Raw genomic sequence first — 16,207 nt, forward strand, 5'->3', positions numbered from 1 at the left:
TTATGGCCTCATAAATCAGTTAATTTAGCCTCTCCACACTTTAAGGTGGTACCTAATTTTCCTACTTGATAGATGCAACTGTCTTTCGAATTGCAAAGGTCGACAACAGGCTACACACAATTGGTTGGAAACCCACTCCAACCCGGGCTGGCTTCGAACTCATGACCTTCTGGTCAGACTGATCTTAATGCAGCTGACACTCAGCCAGCTGCGCCACAATCCCGGTGCTAGCTTTATAAAGCTAATAGTCTAGCTTTCTGTCGATGTATGCAGCCCAAAAGACAGTTACATCTGTCAAGTAAGAAATTTAGTACTGCTTTATGTGGGGAGGCTAATTTAACTAATTTACGACACCATAAAAAAAAACCTTCCAGCAGCGTGTGTAAGAATGAGGAAGTACTCTATCAAGGACTTGGTGTCACAAGTGGACGGTGAAGTGGCAGCTCCCCCTGTGGCTGGAACCAAGCATATCCTCATGAAGCCAGAAAGCTTTTTAAGCCTCTTCTGCTGTGTTTTTCAGGGTTTTTATGAGTGATGGTCCCTCGTTGGCCTGATAGGTGTATTGTGTCCAAATTTGGTGTCAATTCATCCAGTGATTTTTGAGTTATGTTAATCCCAGAAATATTACATTTTTATTTATATAGATAAATAGATTTGCGCCTTCCTTCCCTTCCCTTCCCTGGCTGCAGGTGTGACGCGGGATTGGCCCGCTTGTCGGCTGAACACAAAGTCACCTACGAGAGGCTCCAGAACCTGAGCAAAGACCAGCAGGCGACGAAGCTGATCCTGGAGTCCAAAATTAAAGAAGCCGAGATTCAGGTATAGGCAGAGTTTGGCTTAGAATAGATAGACCGGTATGGCATTGAATTACACCTACTCTTGAGTGACCAAAGTCAAGAACCCTGGAATTATTTATTATTTATTTATTTCAAAGTTTTCTATACCGAGCTTCTCACCTCTTAGAGGGACTCAGCCTGGTTTACAATCATAAAAACATACAATCAGTAAAATATCATAGTTCATAATTACAATAACACATTTAAAATAACCACTATATTTAAAACTACGGTGGTCAGTCGTCATATTAAAAACAAGTATACCTCATCTTCCATCCACAATCCTAGGGTGCTGTCTCATTCATCGGAAGCCTGTCTCCACTACCACGTCTTCACCCATTTCCTGAATGTCAGGATAGACGGGGCAGTTCTGACCTCCGGTGGGAGAGAGTTCCAGAGTTGCGGGGCCACCACCGAGAAGGCCCTGTCCCTCGTCCCCACCAGGCGCGCTTGTGAGGCCGGTGGGACCGAGAGCAGGGCCCCTCCAGATGATCTTAGTAATCTTGATGGTGCGTAGGGGAGAATACGTTCGGAGAGGTAAACAGGGCCGGAGTCGTTTAGGGCTTTATAGGTTAACACCAGCACTTTGAATTGTGCTCAGAAGCTAATTGGCAGCCAGTGGAGCTGGTGTAACAGCGGAGTGGTGTGCTCCCTGTAGCCAGCACCCGTTAGTAATCTGGCTGCCAAGCGTTGGACTTGCTGCAGCTTCCGGGCAGTCTTCAGAGGCAACCCCATGTAGAGAGCGTTGCAGTAATCTAAGCAGGATGTAACCAAAGCGTGGACTATCGTGGCCAAGTCAGACTTCCCAAGGTACGGGCACAGCTGGCGCACAAGTTTTAGTTGTGCAAACGCTCCCCTGACCACCGCTGAGACCTGGGGCTCCAGGCTCAGCGATGAGTCCAGGAGAACTCCCAGACTGCGAACCTGCACCTTTAGGGGGAGTGTGGAATGGCTTTTGAGCAGAGGCTGGGTGGTCATCTGCCGGGAAGGCTTTGATGTAGCTTTTCCTGCAGAAAGAGAGAAGGGGGTCGGACTGGATGGCTCTAGCTCACGCGGGGTCTCTCCCCTCATTCTAGGCTTTTAACTTGGAATAGGTTTTAAGTGAAATTTGAAAATACTGTTTATATTTAATTCTATTTTAGTGTTTGTATATTTCTATCTTTTAAATTGTATGCTGATGCTTTTTTTATGTTAAGCCTCTTTGAGTCTCCTGCGGGATATAGAGGTAAAGCAGGGTATAAATAGTAATCATCCTCATAATAATACAGCGGTTCTCAACCTGGGGGTCGCGACCCCCCGAGGGGTCGCCTGGCCATTTCAGAGGGGTCGCAAGGTTGCCTTCTTCTGGCCCCGTCCCCTCCAACTCCCAAAATAGCGGCCAGGCCCTGGGACCACCCTCTTCTCGCCCCCTTCAAGGCCACCGCCGCTGGTGGAAGCCTCAAAAAACAGTGAGAGGAGCATGGAGCAGTAGGAGCAGCGAGGATTGCCTTCACCTTCTCTGGGCTCTTCTTCCTCCTCCTCTCCGTTTGGGGACCTCCAAACGGAGAGGAGGAGGGGGAAGACCCTGGAAGAGAAGGAGGGCGAGCCTCGCTGCTTCTGCCACCCTGTGCCACCCTCTTCCCGCACCCTTCGAGGCTTCTGCCGCTGGTGGAAGCCTCGATAAGAGCGAGAGGAGCGTGGGGCAGCAGGAGCAGCGAGGTTTGCATTTGCCCTTCTCCTCTGGGCTCGTCTTCCTCCTCCTCTCCATTTGGGGACCTCCAGTATTTCCTGTTGGTCATGTGGGTTCTCTGTGCCAAGTTTGGTCCAGTTCTGTAATTTGTGGGGGATCTCAGTGGTCTGTGGAAGTCAGAGCTGAATCAGTTGAAGGTACTGCAAATCCCATCATCCATTGTCCATACTCCCCCAAACATATTGTTTTTGTGATTAATCACTATGCTTTAATTAGGTTCAATTTGTAACAATTAAAATACATCCTGCATATCAGATATTTACGTTATGATTCATAACAGTTGTGAAATTTCAGTTCTAAAGTAGCAATGAAAATAATGAAAAGAAATGATGGTTGGGGGTCACCATAACATGAGGAACTGTATTTAGGGGTCACGGCTTTAGAAAGGCTGAGAACCACTGTAATAATAAATACATAGCCGCTTTGAGTGTCCTTTGGGGGAGATAGTGTGGTATAAAGAAATACAATAAATATAACAACAACAACAACAACAACAACGTGAGGTGGCTTGTGTGTTCCAATGAACCTGCAGGTATTCCCATCGGAGTCATGCACTTCCGGGAGGGGGGGGCACACACAGAGGCGGCCCTAGGGAATTTTCAACGTTAAGCAAACAGTATTTTGGCACCCCGCCCCCCCCCAACAAATCACTGATATATATTTTCTGTTCGTTGTGTGAGTTCTGTGTGCCATATTTGGTTCAATTCCATCACTGGTGGAGTTCAGAATGCTCTTTGATTGTAGGTGAACTATACATCCCAGTAACTACAACTCGCAAGAGCACCTCAAGAGCTCCCCTGGGCAAAATCAACTATACTGCAAATGCTTACTTTGCGTAATGGGTTGAGCCGCCCCTGAACACACATTGGAGAAGCACATGTTCAGTTGTTTCAATGTAGCCAGACTTACAGGGGCATAGTCAGGGCCGTAGCCAGAAAAAAAATTCGGGGAGGGTTGACAATTTCGGGGGGGGGGGGGTTGAAAATTTTGGGGAGGGTTGAAAATTTCAGTGAGAGTGGGGGGTTGAAACCTGCCTCTTAGCTCACGCTGAAGCAAAGAGCACAGCAGGGGGCAGAGCAACCTTCAATAGCCTGCAGCTCCGCCCTTGTCAACCACCTCCACCAAGTCTGGCCTCCTTAATGAGAGCATTCAACACACACACACCCAACTTGGTTGCTTCACTACATCGGCTATAGCTGCAAGTAATGACAGTGTGAATAAATTGTCAATATTTGCTTGAGATAGTGCTTACAGTTCTGGAGGGACTCTTAATTTTTTGCATCTCATAGACTTAGCATGGGGATTTGGTTAACCAGTTAAAATTCATGAGTAAACCAGGTTTTTTTAAAAAAATCTGAAACATTTCGGGGGGGGGGGTTGAACTCCTAAAACCACCCCCTCGCTACAAGCCTGGGCATAGTCTCTCCTGGGCAGGGGTCTTCCGGTACCTCCCCTCCAGTACTGCCGATGGAAGGGAGCAAATATCACTTAAATACGTAAATGAAATTATTTAAATATTAAATAACCAAAACAATAATAAACACTAAACTAACCTAGGAATCCGCTATTGCAACACATCCAACGAAGGGGCTTAAGGATTAGGACTAAGTGTGTTCCAGTCGGCTTGGAATACACAAAGCTCATTCTGACTTCTTCCAGTGTTGTTCCCTGGGTTTTGTGGCCTTTTTCCTTGCTGTTTACCCTTCCTTGCCTACTATTTCCAAGCTCTCATGGCTATTTTGCCTTTTTCTGGAAGGGCCCAATGTCTCAGGTTGATAACAGCAGAGGACGGAACGACAATCTCTTCTTCCTTTCCAGATTTCCCACCTGTTGAACAGGATAGAGACCTCCATCATGCAGCAGGAAGCCAAGCTGAAGTTCACCTACAAAGAGAGCAACCAGCAGCTGCACCTTCTGGACACAAAGTGAGTGTCGCTGGGCCTAGTTTTGCAGAGATGGAGGCCTACTCGTTGTTGTTGTTGTTGTTGTTCATTCGTTCAGTCGTCTCCGACTCTTCGCGACCTCATGGACCAGCCCACGGCAGAGCTCCCTGTCGGCTGTCACCACCCCCAGCTCCTTCAAGGTCAGTCTAGTCACTTCAAGGATGCCATCCATCCATCTTGCCCTTGGTCGGCCCCTCTTCCTTTTACCTTCCACTTTCCCCAGCATACTCACCTATGCTATAATATTACATTTTGGAAGCAGAACGGGAAGTGTAACATTTCACTTTGGAAAGGTCCACCATAATGACCCAATGGGGCTTCCATGTTCAGAGAGAGTGGAGACACAGAGGCCGGAAAAGAGCACAAACTCATTCCAGTCTTTTCCTATTATTATTGAAATAAGTTACACTGTTCCACAAATTTTCAGTTTTTCTCAGTTACGGAAACGAAATGTGTCGTTTCTTAATAAATTTAACATGCTGAATTCAAATATAATAATTAAATGTGTTAATTGGCTCTGGTTTTTATGCAACAGCTATTTCAGTTTTCTCCACAATAGGTAATTCGTTAATATTATGATAATGCGCCTAACCTTACTGCATGTATATAAACCATGAATATTTACTAAATTTTAGTCAAATTATATTGCCAATAGTTTATACATGAGAAATATTTAATTAGTCTATTGTTTATGTTTGTGCAGCAAGAAACTATATTAGTAGGCCTAATGCAGTTGAAAAGTCTGAAAGTTTAAATATTGCTTTAATCGTGACTTTAGTTTATATCCTGTTTGCTTCTCTTGACTTTTCTTTTGTATTCAAGGAAAGGATTGTCTCTTACAATGCTCCAGCAGGAGTCTGACAGCATTGACGGAGTCCATTGGTCTTGATACCCCGAAATCATAAAAGAACAACTATTTTCAGGCCCGCAACTTTTTCTCCGTTGAACAGTGTTATCAGCCACCAGAGGGCAGTGTAGGTCCATCGCTCAGCACACTGTGCTCCCTTATTTATTTATTGTGTCAGGGGCAACCGGACAATTGTATTACATTTCTAACAGAACAAAACAAACAAACAGATAAAAAAACACAAATTTTGCAAGTTTAAATGTCCTTTGACCAGTATCTGGCCACTTGGAGTGCTTCTGGTGTTGCCGCAAGAAGGTCCTCCATTGTGCATGTAGCGGGGCTCAGGTTGCATCGCAGCAGGTGGTCAGTGGTTTGCTCTTCTCTGTACTCTTATGTTATGGACTTCACTTTGTGGCCCCATTTCTTGAGGTTGGCTCTGCATCTCGTGGTGCCAGAGCGCAGTCTGTTCAGCGCCTTCCAAGTCGCCCAGTCTTCTGTGTGCCCAGGGGGGAGTCTCTCATTTGGTATCAGCCATTGATTGAGGTTCTGGGTTTGAGCCTGCCACTCTTGGACCCCTGCTTGCTGAGGTGTTCCAGTGAGTGTCTCTGTAGATCTTAGAAAACTACGTGGGATTGCCACGGCAGAATATCAAGGCAAATAACCCACAATATCTTTGTTGAACTGGGTTATGTGTGTCCACATTGCCATATAATTCCGTTCAATGTGGATTTTATACAGCTGTGTGGAAGGGGCCTCAGTTTGTCTTGTAGACTTGGTAAGTGATTAGATTAATCCTCCCAGGGATGTTTGAGGCTGGTCTGGGGCCTGAGACCCAGCTAAGATATGTCAGTTACAAATGCATATTTATTGTTATTATTAGAGGAGGGGGTCCCTTTTTCAATGATGCGATGTGCCTGACCGTCTTTCCTGAATGCTGTCCCACTCAGGTTGCAGGACGCCATCGATTACCTGAGCACCCAGATCTCTTCAGCGCGCAGCTGGGTGGAGCAGGAGCAGGGCCGCTTCCAGAAGGAGTTTGCAGAGAAGGTGGACCGGCTTTCCCTGGCCATCAAAGAGAAGAACGTACGCACAGGTTACACCTAGGCTGTATGTGCCCAATGCAAGCCCTGCAGGTTGAATCCAACTCTCCACGCCCTTTGATGTGGCCCCCCTCCGAAGTTGGCCCTGGGCCAACTTTGGCCTTCCTTCCTTAGAGAGATGGGCCAAAACTAACAAAATGAAGTTCAACGGGGACAAATGCAAGATACTCCACTTAGGCAGGAAAAACGAAATGTAAAGATACAGAATGGGGGATGCCTGGCTCGAGAGCAGTACGTGTGAAAAAGATCTTGGAGTCCTCGTGGACAACAAGTTAAACATGAGCCAACAATGTGATGTGGCGGCAAAAAAAGTCAATGGGATTTTGGCTTGCATCAATAGGAGCATAGTGTCTAGGTCCAGGGAAGTCATGCTCCCCATGCTCTATTCCGCCTTGGTTAGACCACACCTGGAATATTGTGTCCAATTCTGGGCACCACAATTCAAGAGAGATATTGACAAGCTGTAATGTGTCCAGAGGAGAGCGGCTAAAATGATCAGGGGTCTGGAGAACAATGAGGAGCGGCTTAAGGAGCTGGGCATGTTTAGCCTGACGAAGAGAAGGCTGAGAGGAGATATGATAGCCATGTATAAATATGTGAGACAAAGCCACAGGGAGGAGGGAGCAAGCTTGTTTTCTGCTTCCCTGGAGACTAGGACGCAGAACAATGGCTTCAAATTACAGGAGAGGAGATTCCATCTGAACATGAGGAAGAACTTCCTGACTGTGAGAGCCGTTCAGCAGTGGAACTCTCTGCCCTGGAGTGTGGTGGAGGCTCCTTCTTTGGAAGCTTTTAAACAGAGGCTGGATGGCCATCTGTCAGGGGTGATTTGAATGCAATATTCCTTCTAATTTGGCAGGGGGTTGGACTGGATGGCCCATGAGGTCTCTTCCAACTCTTTGATTCTATGATTCTACATTTTAAATTGCTTTTATATAACATCATATTTTCTGTTTATTTATGGATCATGGTTTTGTGTTGATTTAATATTTTTGTTCCACTTTTATATAGATTTCGTGTTATTGTTATGTTGATTTAATTTTAAGTTGGTTATTTGTTTATTACTGTTTATTGTTTGCATTGTTCACATTGTTGTCAGCTGTTCCAAGTCCCCTCGGGGAGATGGGGCGGGATATTAATAAAGCTTATTGTTATTGTTATTATTATTATTATCATCATCTTTCCCGGGGCTAAAAAAGAGGCATCTTGTAAGTGAACGCTGAGTTAGCATTAGCCAAAAGGCAGAGGACCTTTCATCTTTAACCTGAAACCTGGGAGGGAGTGCCAAAGTTGGCCCACACCTGCGTTTCACCCTTTTGTAATGGAAAGGGATTGGGGAGGGCTGGGGAGGGGGATGCCCAGGGGAGGCTCAACCCATTACGCCAATGGTTCTCAACCTGGGGGTCGGGACCCCTGTGGGGGTCACAAGGGGGTGTCAGAGGGGTCACCAAAGACCATCAGAAAACATAGTATTTTCTCTTTGTCATGGGTGTTCTGCGTGGGAAGTTTGGTCCAATTCTATCATTGGTGGGGTTGAGAATGCTATTTCATTGTGGGAGAACTATGAATCCCAGCAACTACAACTCCCAAATGGCAAGGTCTATTTTCTCCAAACTCTACCAGTGTTCACATTTGGGCATATTGATTGTCTGCGCCAAGTTTGATCCAGATCCATCACTGTTTGAGTCCACAGTGTTCTATGGATGTAGGTGAACTACAACTCCAAAAACTCAAGTTCAGTGCCCACCAGACTCTCCCAGTATTTCTCTTAGCCATGGGAATTCTGTGTGCCAAGTTTGATTCAATTCCTTCATTGGTGGAGTTCAAAAGGCTCTTTGATTTTAGGTGAACTATAAATCCCAGCAACTCCAACATTCCCAAATGACAAAATCAATCCCCTCAAACCCCACCAGTATTCAAATTTTGGGCGTATCAGGTATTTGTGCCAAATTTGGAATGAAAATGCATCTTGCGTATCAGATATTTATATTACGATTCATAACAGGAGCAAAATTAAAGAAGTAGCAACAAAAATAACATTATGGTTGGGGGTCACCACACGGTGAGAACCTGTACTAAGGGGTTGCGGCATTAGGAAGGTTGAGAACCACTGCATTACGCAAAGTAAGCACTTGCAGTATACTTGATTTTGCCCAGGGGCGCTCTTGAGGTGCTCTTGGGGGAAAATAGACCTTGACATATGCGAGTTGTAGTTACTGGGATGTATAGTTCACCTACAATCAAAAAGCATTCTGAACACAACCAGTAATGGAATTGAAGCAAATATGGCACACAGAACTCCCACGACGAACAGAAAATATATATCAGTGATTGGTTGGAGGGAGGGTGGGATACTGTTTGCTTAGCATTCAAAATTACCTAGGGCCACCTCTGGGGATGCCCAATGGCATAATAGCCTGGGTCTGGTTCTACCCAAAGCCCAGTTTGCCTTTGCCAGAAAGGGAAGCTCCCTCTTGACTTTATCTCTCCTTAATATCTTTGCCTGACCTTCCCAGGAAACAGACAGCCGGGCATTGGAGCGGCAGCTGTGCGAGATCCGGGGAAAGCTGGACCGCATGGAGGACCTGCAGCAGAAGGCAGTGGCAGCGGAAGGAGGGCACAGCAGCGGGGTCAAGGCGGCTGGAGAGCGCATTGAGGGGCAGCTGGCCGCGCTCCAGGCCAACCTCAACCAAGACATCAAGGGGGTCAAGGCTGAGGTCAACGCTGGTAAGAGCAAAACACAGTGGAGAACAAGGGGGGGTGGGGTGTTGCACTTATTTATTATTTATTTATTATTGCACTTGTATACCGCTAATATCTCAGCCTAAATCGGCGACTCATTGCGGTTTACAACATTTAAAAACAACAATATTCAATTTAAAAACATAAGAACACATATACAATATAAAATTATTGGGCCACCAATAACAATCCAAATGCATCTCGTAACTGGAATCGCAATCCAAATTCATCGTCAGTGATTACCAATCCTTAATCGTCAAAATTCGTTTCGTCGGATTATCCGAATGCTTGTTCAAACATCCATGTCTTCAGTCTTTTCCGAAACGCCATCAGCGAGGGAGCTGATCTTACCTCTATAGGGAGGGTGTTCCAAAGCCGAGGGGCCACCACAGAAAAGGCCCTGTCTCTCGTTCCCGCCAGCCGCACTTGTGAAGCCGGCGGGATAGAGAGCAGGGCCTCCCCAGAAGATCTTAGGGCCCTGGTGGGCTGATAGGCTGAGATACGTTCGGATAGATAAGTTGGGCCAGAACCGTTTAGGGCTTTAAAGGCCAACGCCAGCACTTTGAATTGAGCCCGGTAGCAGATCGGCAGCCAGTGGAGCTGGTACAACAGAGGAGTTGTATGCTCCCTGTGCTCCGCTCCTGTTAGTATCATGGCTGCCGCCCGTTGGACTAATTGGAGCTTCCGGACTGTCTTCAAAGGCAACCCCACGTAGAGAGCGTTGCAGTAGTCAAGACGGGATGTAACCAGAGCGTGGTCTACCGTGGCCAAGTCAGACTTCCCAAGGTACGGTCGCTGTTGGCGCACAAGTTTTAACTGTGCGAATGCTCCCCTGGTCACCGCCGAAACCTGGGGTTCCAGGCTCAGCGATGAGTCCAGGATCACACCCAAACTGCGAACCTGCGTCTTCAGGGGGAGTGCGACCCCGTCCAACACAGGCTGTAACCCTATACCCTGTTTGGCCTTGCGACTAACCAGGAGTACCTCTGTCTTGTCTGGATTCAATTTCAATTTGTTCGCCCCCATCCAGACCGTCACAGCGGCCAAGCACCGGTTCAGGACCTCGACAGCCTCCTTAGTAGCAGGTGGGAAGGAGTGACAGAGTTGGACATCATCTGCGTACAGATGGCATTGCACTCCGAAACTCCGGATGATCTCACTTGAGCCTTGAAACACCTCTTCACCCCAAACCACACTCTGTCCAGGTTATCCAATAAATAAGAGTTTATTAAAAGAAGAGTAGATAAAAATAAGCCAATTCAAAAGAGAACATCAAAGCTCAAGGGTTGTTTCCAACATAGCCGAGAGTCCAACAACCATTTAAATCATCGAATCATAGAATCAAAGAGTTGGAAGAGACCTCATGGGCCATCCAGTCCAACCTCCTGCCAAGAAGCAGGAATATTGCATTCAAATCACCCCTTACAGATGGCCATCCAGCCTCTGTTTAAAAGCTTCCAAAGAAGGAGCCTCCACCACACTCCGGGGCAGAGAGTTCCACTGCTGAACGGCTCTCACAGTCAGGAAGTTCTTCCTCATGTTCAGATGGAATCTCCTCTCTTGTACTTTGAAGCCATTGTTCCGCGTCCTAGTCTCCAGGGAAGCAGAAAACAAGCTTGCTCCCTCCTCCCTGTGGCTTCCTCTCACATATTTATACATGGCTATCATATCTCCTCTCAGACTTCTCTTCTTCAGGCTATTCATGTGTTTTATTTAATTACTAGCCGTCCCCTGCCACGCATTGCTGTGGCCCAGTGTGGTGATCTGGAAAATAAAGTAATGAGAAAGTGTTGGTTTCTAATATATGTAATTTCTTTATGATTGTGAGTAAACAGTATTTCTTATTGTTTCTGTGACAGTGTTGATGTAGAGAGTGTCTGGTTTGCCTACTCTGGAACATGCAACATATAATTGTCCTTCTTTCGGGGTCCCTTTCAAATCTAGGATACTATATCTGTGTGTGTGAATAATATCTATCTATATCAATGGCTGGATGGTTCTTTGTCAGAAGGGCTTTGATTATGTATTCTTGCCCTGGCGAAGGGAGTTTAACTTGCTCGCCTTAAGTATTTTCTGTTGGTCATTGGGGTTCTGTGTAGGAAGTTTGCCCCAATTCTGTCATTTGTGGGGTTCAGAATGCTCTTTGATTGTAGGTGAACTATGAATCCCAGTAACTACAAATCCCAAATGTCAAGATCAATTTTCCCCAAACTCCATTTGTGTTCATATTTGGGTATATGGAATATTCATGCCAAGTTTGATCCAGATCCATCCTTGTTTGAGTCCACAGTGCTCTCTGGATGTAGGTTAACTACAATTCCCAAACTCAAGGTCAATGCCCACCAAACCCTTCTAGTATTTTCTGTTGGTCATGGGAGTCCTGTATGCCACATTTGGTTCAGTGCCATAATTAGTGGAGTTCAGAATGCTCTTTGATTGTAGGTGAACTATAAATCCCAGCAACTACAACTCCGAAATGACAAAATCAAAATTGTTTGAAGGACATACATTGGGTTGTTAGGTGTATGCTGTTCAAATTTGGTATCAATTCGCCCACTGGTTTTTTAGTTCTGTTAATCCCACAAACGAACATTACATTTTATATATATAGATGATGTTATTGTTTATTGTTCGCGTTTTCGGTTTGTGTTTTTGTTTTTCTTTATTGTAATTGTCATTTGGGCTTGGCCTCGTGTAAGCCGCTCCGAGTCCCCATTGGGGAGATGGTGGCGGGGTAACAAATAAAGATGATGATGATTATTATTATTATTATTATTATGGGTTGTTGTAGGTTTTCCGGGCTATATGGCCATGTTCTAGAGGCATTTTCTCCTGACGTTTCGCCTGCATCTATGGCAAGCATCCTCAGAGGTAGTGAGGTCTGTTGGAACTAGGAAAAAAGGGTTTATATATCTGTGGAAAGACCAGGGTGGGACAAAGGACTCTTGTCTGCTGGAGCTAGGGGTGAATGTTTCAACTGACCACCTTGATGAGCATTTAATGGCTTGGAAGTGCCTGGGGGAATCTTTCTTTGAGAGGTGATTTGATATTATTATTATTATTATTATTATTATTATTATTATTATTATTATTAGCATCCTAATATTCCCCTTTCCTGCTTGCTAGGCTTTGCGGCTGTCTATGAGCACATGGGATCCCTGCGCGAGACCCTGGAGAAGAAGATGGAGCGCGACAAGGAGGAGCTGCAGGGCCAGATCCAGCCCGCCAAGTGAAGGACCGCCTTCGGAGAAAGCTGCTGCAGAACCAGGGATGGGCGTGGATGCAAAAACAGAAACACTCGAGAACCCTCCAGAACCCGCTGTGGGATCCACGATCACCTTTTGGGAAAGCAAGAAACCTTTTGGTCGTTGCTGCAAAAAAAACAACAACACTTGGAACCCACTGGAACTCTTCGTTGGTAGATCACAGTTGTGATGCAAAACCTTTTGGGGACTTCGGCCGAAATGTCATCGTCAGACGAATATCCTTAACAAAAACCTATTGCAATCCGACCCCCATCCGAGGTTCCCCGAACCTGCACCTAGGAAAAGGGGGCCTTGTTCTAAGCCCGCCGGGCAGATTCTGCTATTTCAACAGACTTGGCTATTCCTTGCAGTTGACCAGGTGATGCTGCAGCGGACAAGACCAAGGCCATTGCAGGCTGCCCCTACATCAGGCATGGGAAAAACTTCAGGAATTGTGGGAGCTGAAGTCCAAAACATCTGGAGAGCCAAAGTTTGCCCTTGCCTGCTCTACATTCAATACTTGAAAGGAGGAGAAACATTGGGAAGCACTTTCTAAATATTGTTGAAGGCTTTCATGGCCGGAATCAGTGGGTTGCTGTAGGTTTTTCGGGCTATATGGCCATGTTCTAGAGTAGTGTTTCTCAACCTGGGGGTCAAGAGCCCTGAGGGGGTTGCGAGGGGGTGTCAAAGGGGTCGCCAAAGACTATCAGGAAACACAGTATTTTCTGTTGGCCATAGGGACTCCGTGTGGGAAGTTTGAGCCAATTCTATCCTTGGTCAGGTTCAGAAAACTCTTTGATTTTAGGTGAACTATAAATCCCAGCAACTACAAGTCCCAAATGTTAAGGTCTATTTCCCCCAAATTTGACCAGTGTTCACATTTGGGCATATTAAGTACTCGTGCCAAGTTTGGTCCATATCTATCATTGTTTGAGTCCACGCTGCTCTCTAGATGTAGGTGAACTACAACTCCAAAACTCAAGGGCAATGCTCACCAATCAATTCCCGTATTTTGGTTGTGGGCATTGTGTGTGCCAGGTTTGGTTCAATTCCATCATTGGTGGAGTTCAGAATCATAGAATCAAAGAGTTGGAAGAGACCTCATGGGCCATCCAGTCCAACCCCATTCTGCCAAAAAGCAGGAATATTGCATTCAAATCACCCCTGACCGATGGCCATCCAGCCTCTGTTTAAAAGCTTCCAAAGAAGGAGCCTCCACCACACTCCGGGGCAGAGAGTTCCACTGCTGAACGGCTCTCACAGTCAGGAAGTTCTTCCTCATGTTCAGGTGGAATCTCTGATTGCTCTCTGGTTGTAGGTGAACTATAAATCCCAGCAACTACAACTCCCAAATGACAAAATCAATCCCTTCCCCAACTCCACCAGTATTCAAATTTGGGCACATTGAGTATTGTGCCAAATTTGGTCCTGTGAATGAAAATACAACCTGCATATCAGATATTTACATTACGATTCATGACAGTAGCAAAAATCACAGTTGTGAAATGGCAACGAAAATAATGTTATGTTTGGGGGGTCACTACAACCTGAGGAAGTGAATTAAGGGGTCGCGACATTAGGAAGGTTGAGAATCACTGTTCTAGAGGCATTCTCTCCTGACATTTCGCCTGCATCTATGGCAAGCATCCTGAGGATGCTTGCCACAGATGCAGGCGAAATGTCAGGAGAGAATGCCTCTAGAACATGGCCATATAGCCCGAAAAAACCTACAACAACCCACTTTCTAAATGTCTGAAAGCAGGATATATATGTGCGATAGAGCCTTTTAAGCAGGGGCTGAATGGCTATCTGTCTGGAGGGATTGGGTTGTGTCTTTTTTATGGCAGAATTGGATTGGGCTGAATTTCCTTGAAGGGGGTTGGACTGGATGGCCTTTGGGGATTCCTAGGGTTATAGGATTCTATCTATCTACCTACCTGCCTACTGCACTTATATCCCGCCTTTCTCACCCCAAAGGGACGCACAAAAAAGGCACAATTTGATGCCACATATACATACAGAAGATAAAAACCAATCATATACATTAACACCATATAATTAAGACATGTCAATCTTAAAAGCCAATCAAATTAAAACCATGGGACCCAAAGGCATAATTCCAGGAGCCATTCCGGTGGCAAATTGCACTCTTCCGTAGTCACGTATTGCACTGAGAGCAACTCTTCAAAGGCTTGGTCCCACATCCACGTCTTCACCCTCTTTCTCAGTGATCCTCAATCTTCCTAAAGCCGCGACCCCTTAATACAGTTCCTCATGTTGTGGGGACCCCCAACCCTAAAATTATTTTCGTTGCTACTTAACTGGAATTTTGCTGCCGTTATGAATCGACATGTAAATATCTGATAGGCAGGATGTATTTTCATTCTCTGGACCTTGGGAGTTGTCGTTGCTGGGATTTATAGTTCATCTACAATCAAAGAGCATTCTGAACTCCACTAGAGATGGAACTGACCCAAACTTGGCACACAGAATGCCCATGACCAGCAAAAAATAATGGAAGGGGTAGGTGAGCATTGGCCTTGAGCTTGGGAGTTGTAGTTCACCTATCTCCAGAAAGCACTGTGGACTCAAACAATGATAGATCTAGACTAAACTTGGCACGAATACTCAATATGCCCAAATGTGAACACTGGTGGAGTATGGGGGAAATAGACCTTGACATTTGGAAGTTGTAGTTGCTGGGATTTATAGTTCACCTACAATCAGAGAGCATTCTGAACCCCACCAATGATAGAATTGGGCCAAACTTCCCACACAGAACTCCCATGACCAGCAGAAAATACGGTGTATCCTGATGGTCTTTGGCGACCCCTCCAACACACCCTCGCGATCCCCCCAGGGGTCCCGACCCCCAGGTTGAGAAACACTGCTCTTTCTGAAGGTGAGGAGGGAGCGCCACAGCGCAAGAAAGGCAGGCCAGCCCGGTCTCACATCCCCACCAGTCCGAGGGGGCTCCTGCTGATCTTCTCTAGAGGTCTTTCAGAAGGGGCGGGTGGCTCTCTCTCAGGAGGGATCGGGTGGGGAATCTCTCCTTCTAGGATTCTATCATACAAATAATCCTTGATTAATGATGATGATGAGGAGGATGATGACGATAAGAGTCTCCTTCTCTGGAGTTTCCTAAGCAAGGGCTGGGTGGCCCTCTGTCGGGAGGGATCGAGTTGTGTCTTCCTTTATGGTACTTACTTACTAACTTAGGCGATCCCTCGTAGTCCGAGGATGATGGTGCTCCAAGTTCGGTGTCCTGGGGGTGGGTTCATAGGTGGCTGTGGAGCCCTATTCTTGCTTTGCATCTTCTCCCGCAGTGTGGACATTGGTTTCCAGGTGGGAGGCAGTCTCGGTCGAGGTTGGCTTGACACGCCTTCCTCTTGGCACGTTTCTCTCTTTCACCCTCGATTCGTGCCTCTTTAAATTCCACAGCACTGCTGGTCACAGCTGACCTCCAGCTGGAGCGCTCAAGGGCCAGGGCTTCCCAGTTCTCAGTGTCTATGCCAGATTTTTTAAGGTTGGCTTTGAACCCATCTTGTGATCTCTTTTCCTGTCCACCAACATTCCGTTTCCCGTTCTTGAGTTCGGAGTAGAGCAACTGCTTTGGGAGACGGCAGTCGGGCATCCATTATGGTAGAAGAGGGTTGGACTAGATGGCCCGCTTTGGGGTCTCTTCCAGCTCTAGGATTCTATTATGATGATGATGATGATGAAGCAGGGGCTGGGTGGCCATCTGTCGGGAGGGATTTGTTTGCA

General features: G+C 46.2%; 1 protein-coding gene across 2 annotated transcripts in view; it reads left to right on the forward strand.

Moving 5' to 3' along the window:
* Positions 1-14,113, forward strand: part of FAM81A (family with sequence similarity 81 member A) — a 29,776-nt gene extending 15,663 nt beyond the window's left edge. For both annotated transcript variants that reach the window (XM_067471293.1, XM_067471292.1), the window contains exons 5-9: positions 690-819; positions 4,384-4,490; positions 6,303-6,438; positions 8,972-9,182; positions 12,324-14,113. In XM_067471293.1, coding sequence (XP_067327394.1) covers positions 690-819; positions 4,384-4,490; positions 6,303-6,438; positions 8,972-9,182; positions 12,324-12,430 — 691 coding nt within the window. In that variant the 3' untranslated portion in view covers positions 12,431-14,113. The remainder of the gene's footprint in view (positions 1-689; positions 820-4,383; positions 4,491-6,302; positions 6,439-8,971; positions 9,183-12,323) is intronic.
* The last annotated feature ends 2,094 nt before the right edge of the window (positions 14,114-16,207 follow it).

This window comes from Anolis sagrei, chromosome 9 (genome assembly GCF_037176765.1).
Source record: "Anolis sagrei isolate rAnoSag1 chromosome 9, rAnoSag1.mat, whole genome shotgun sequence".
Lineage (NCBI taxonomy): Eukaryota > Metazoa > Chordata > Lepidosauria > Squamata > Dactyloidae > Anolis > Anolis sagrei.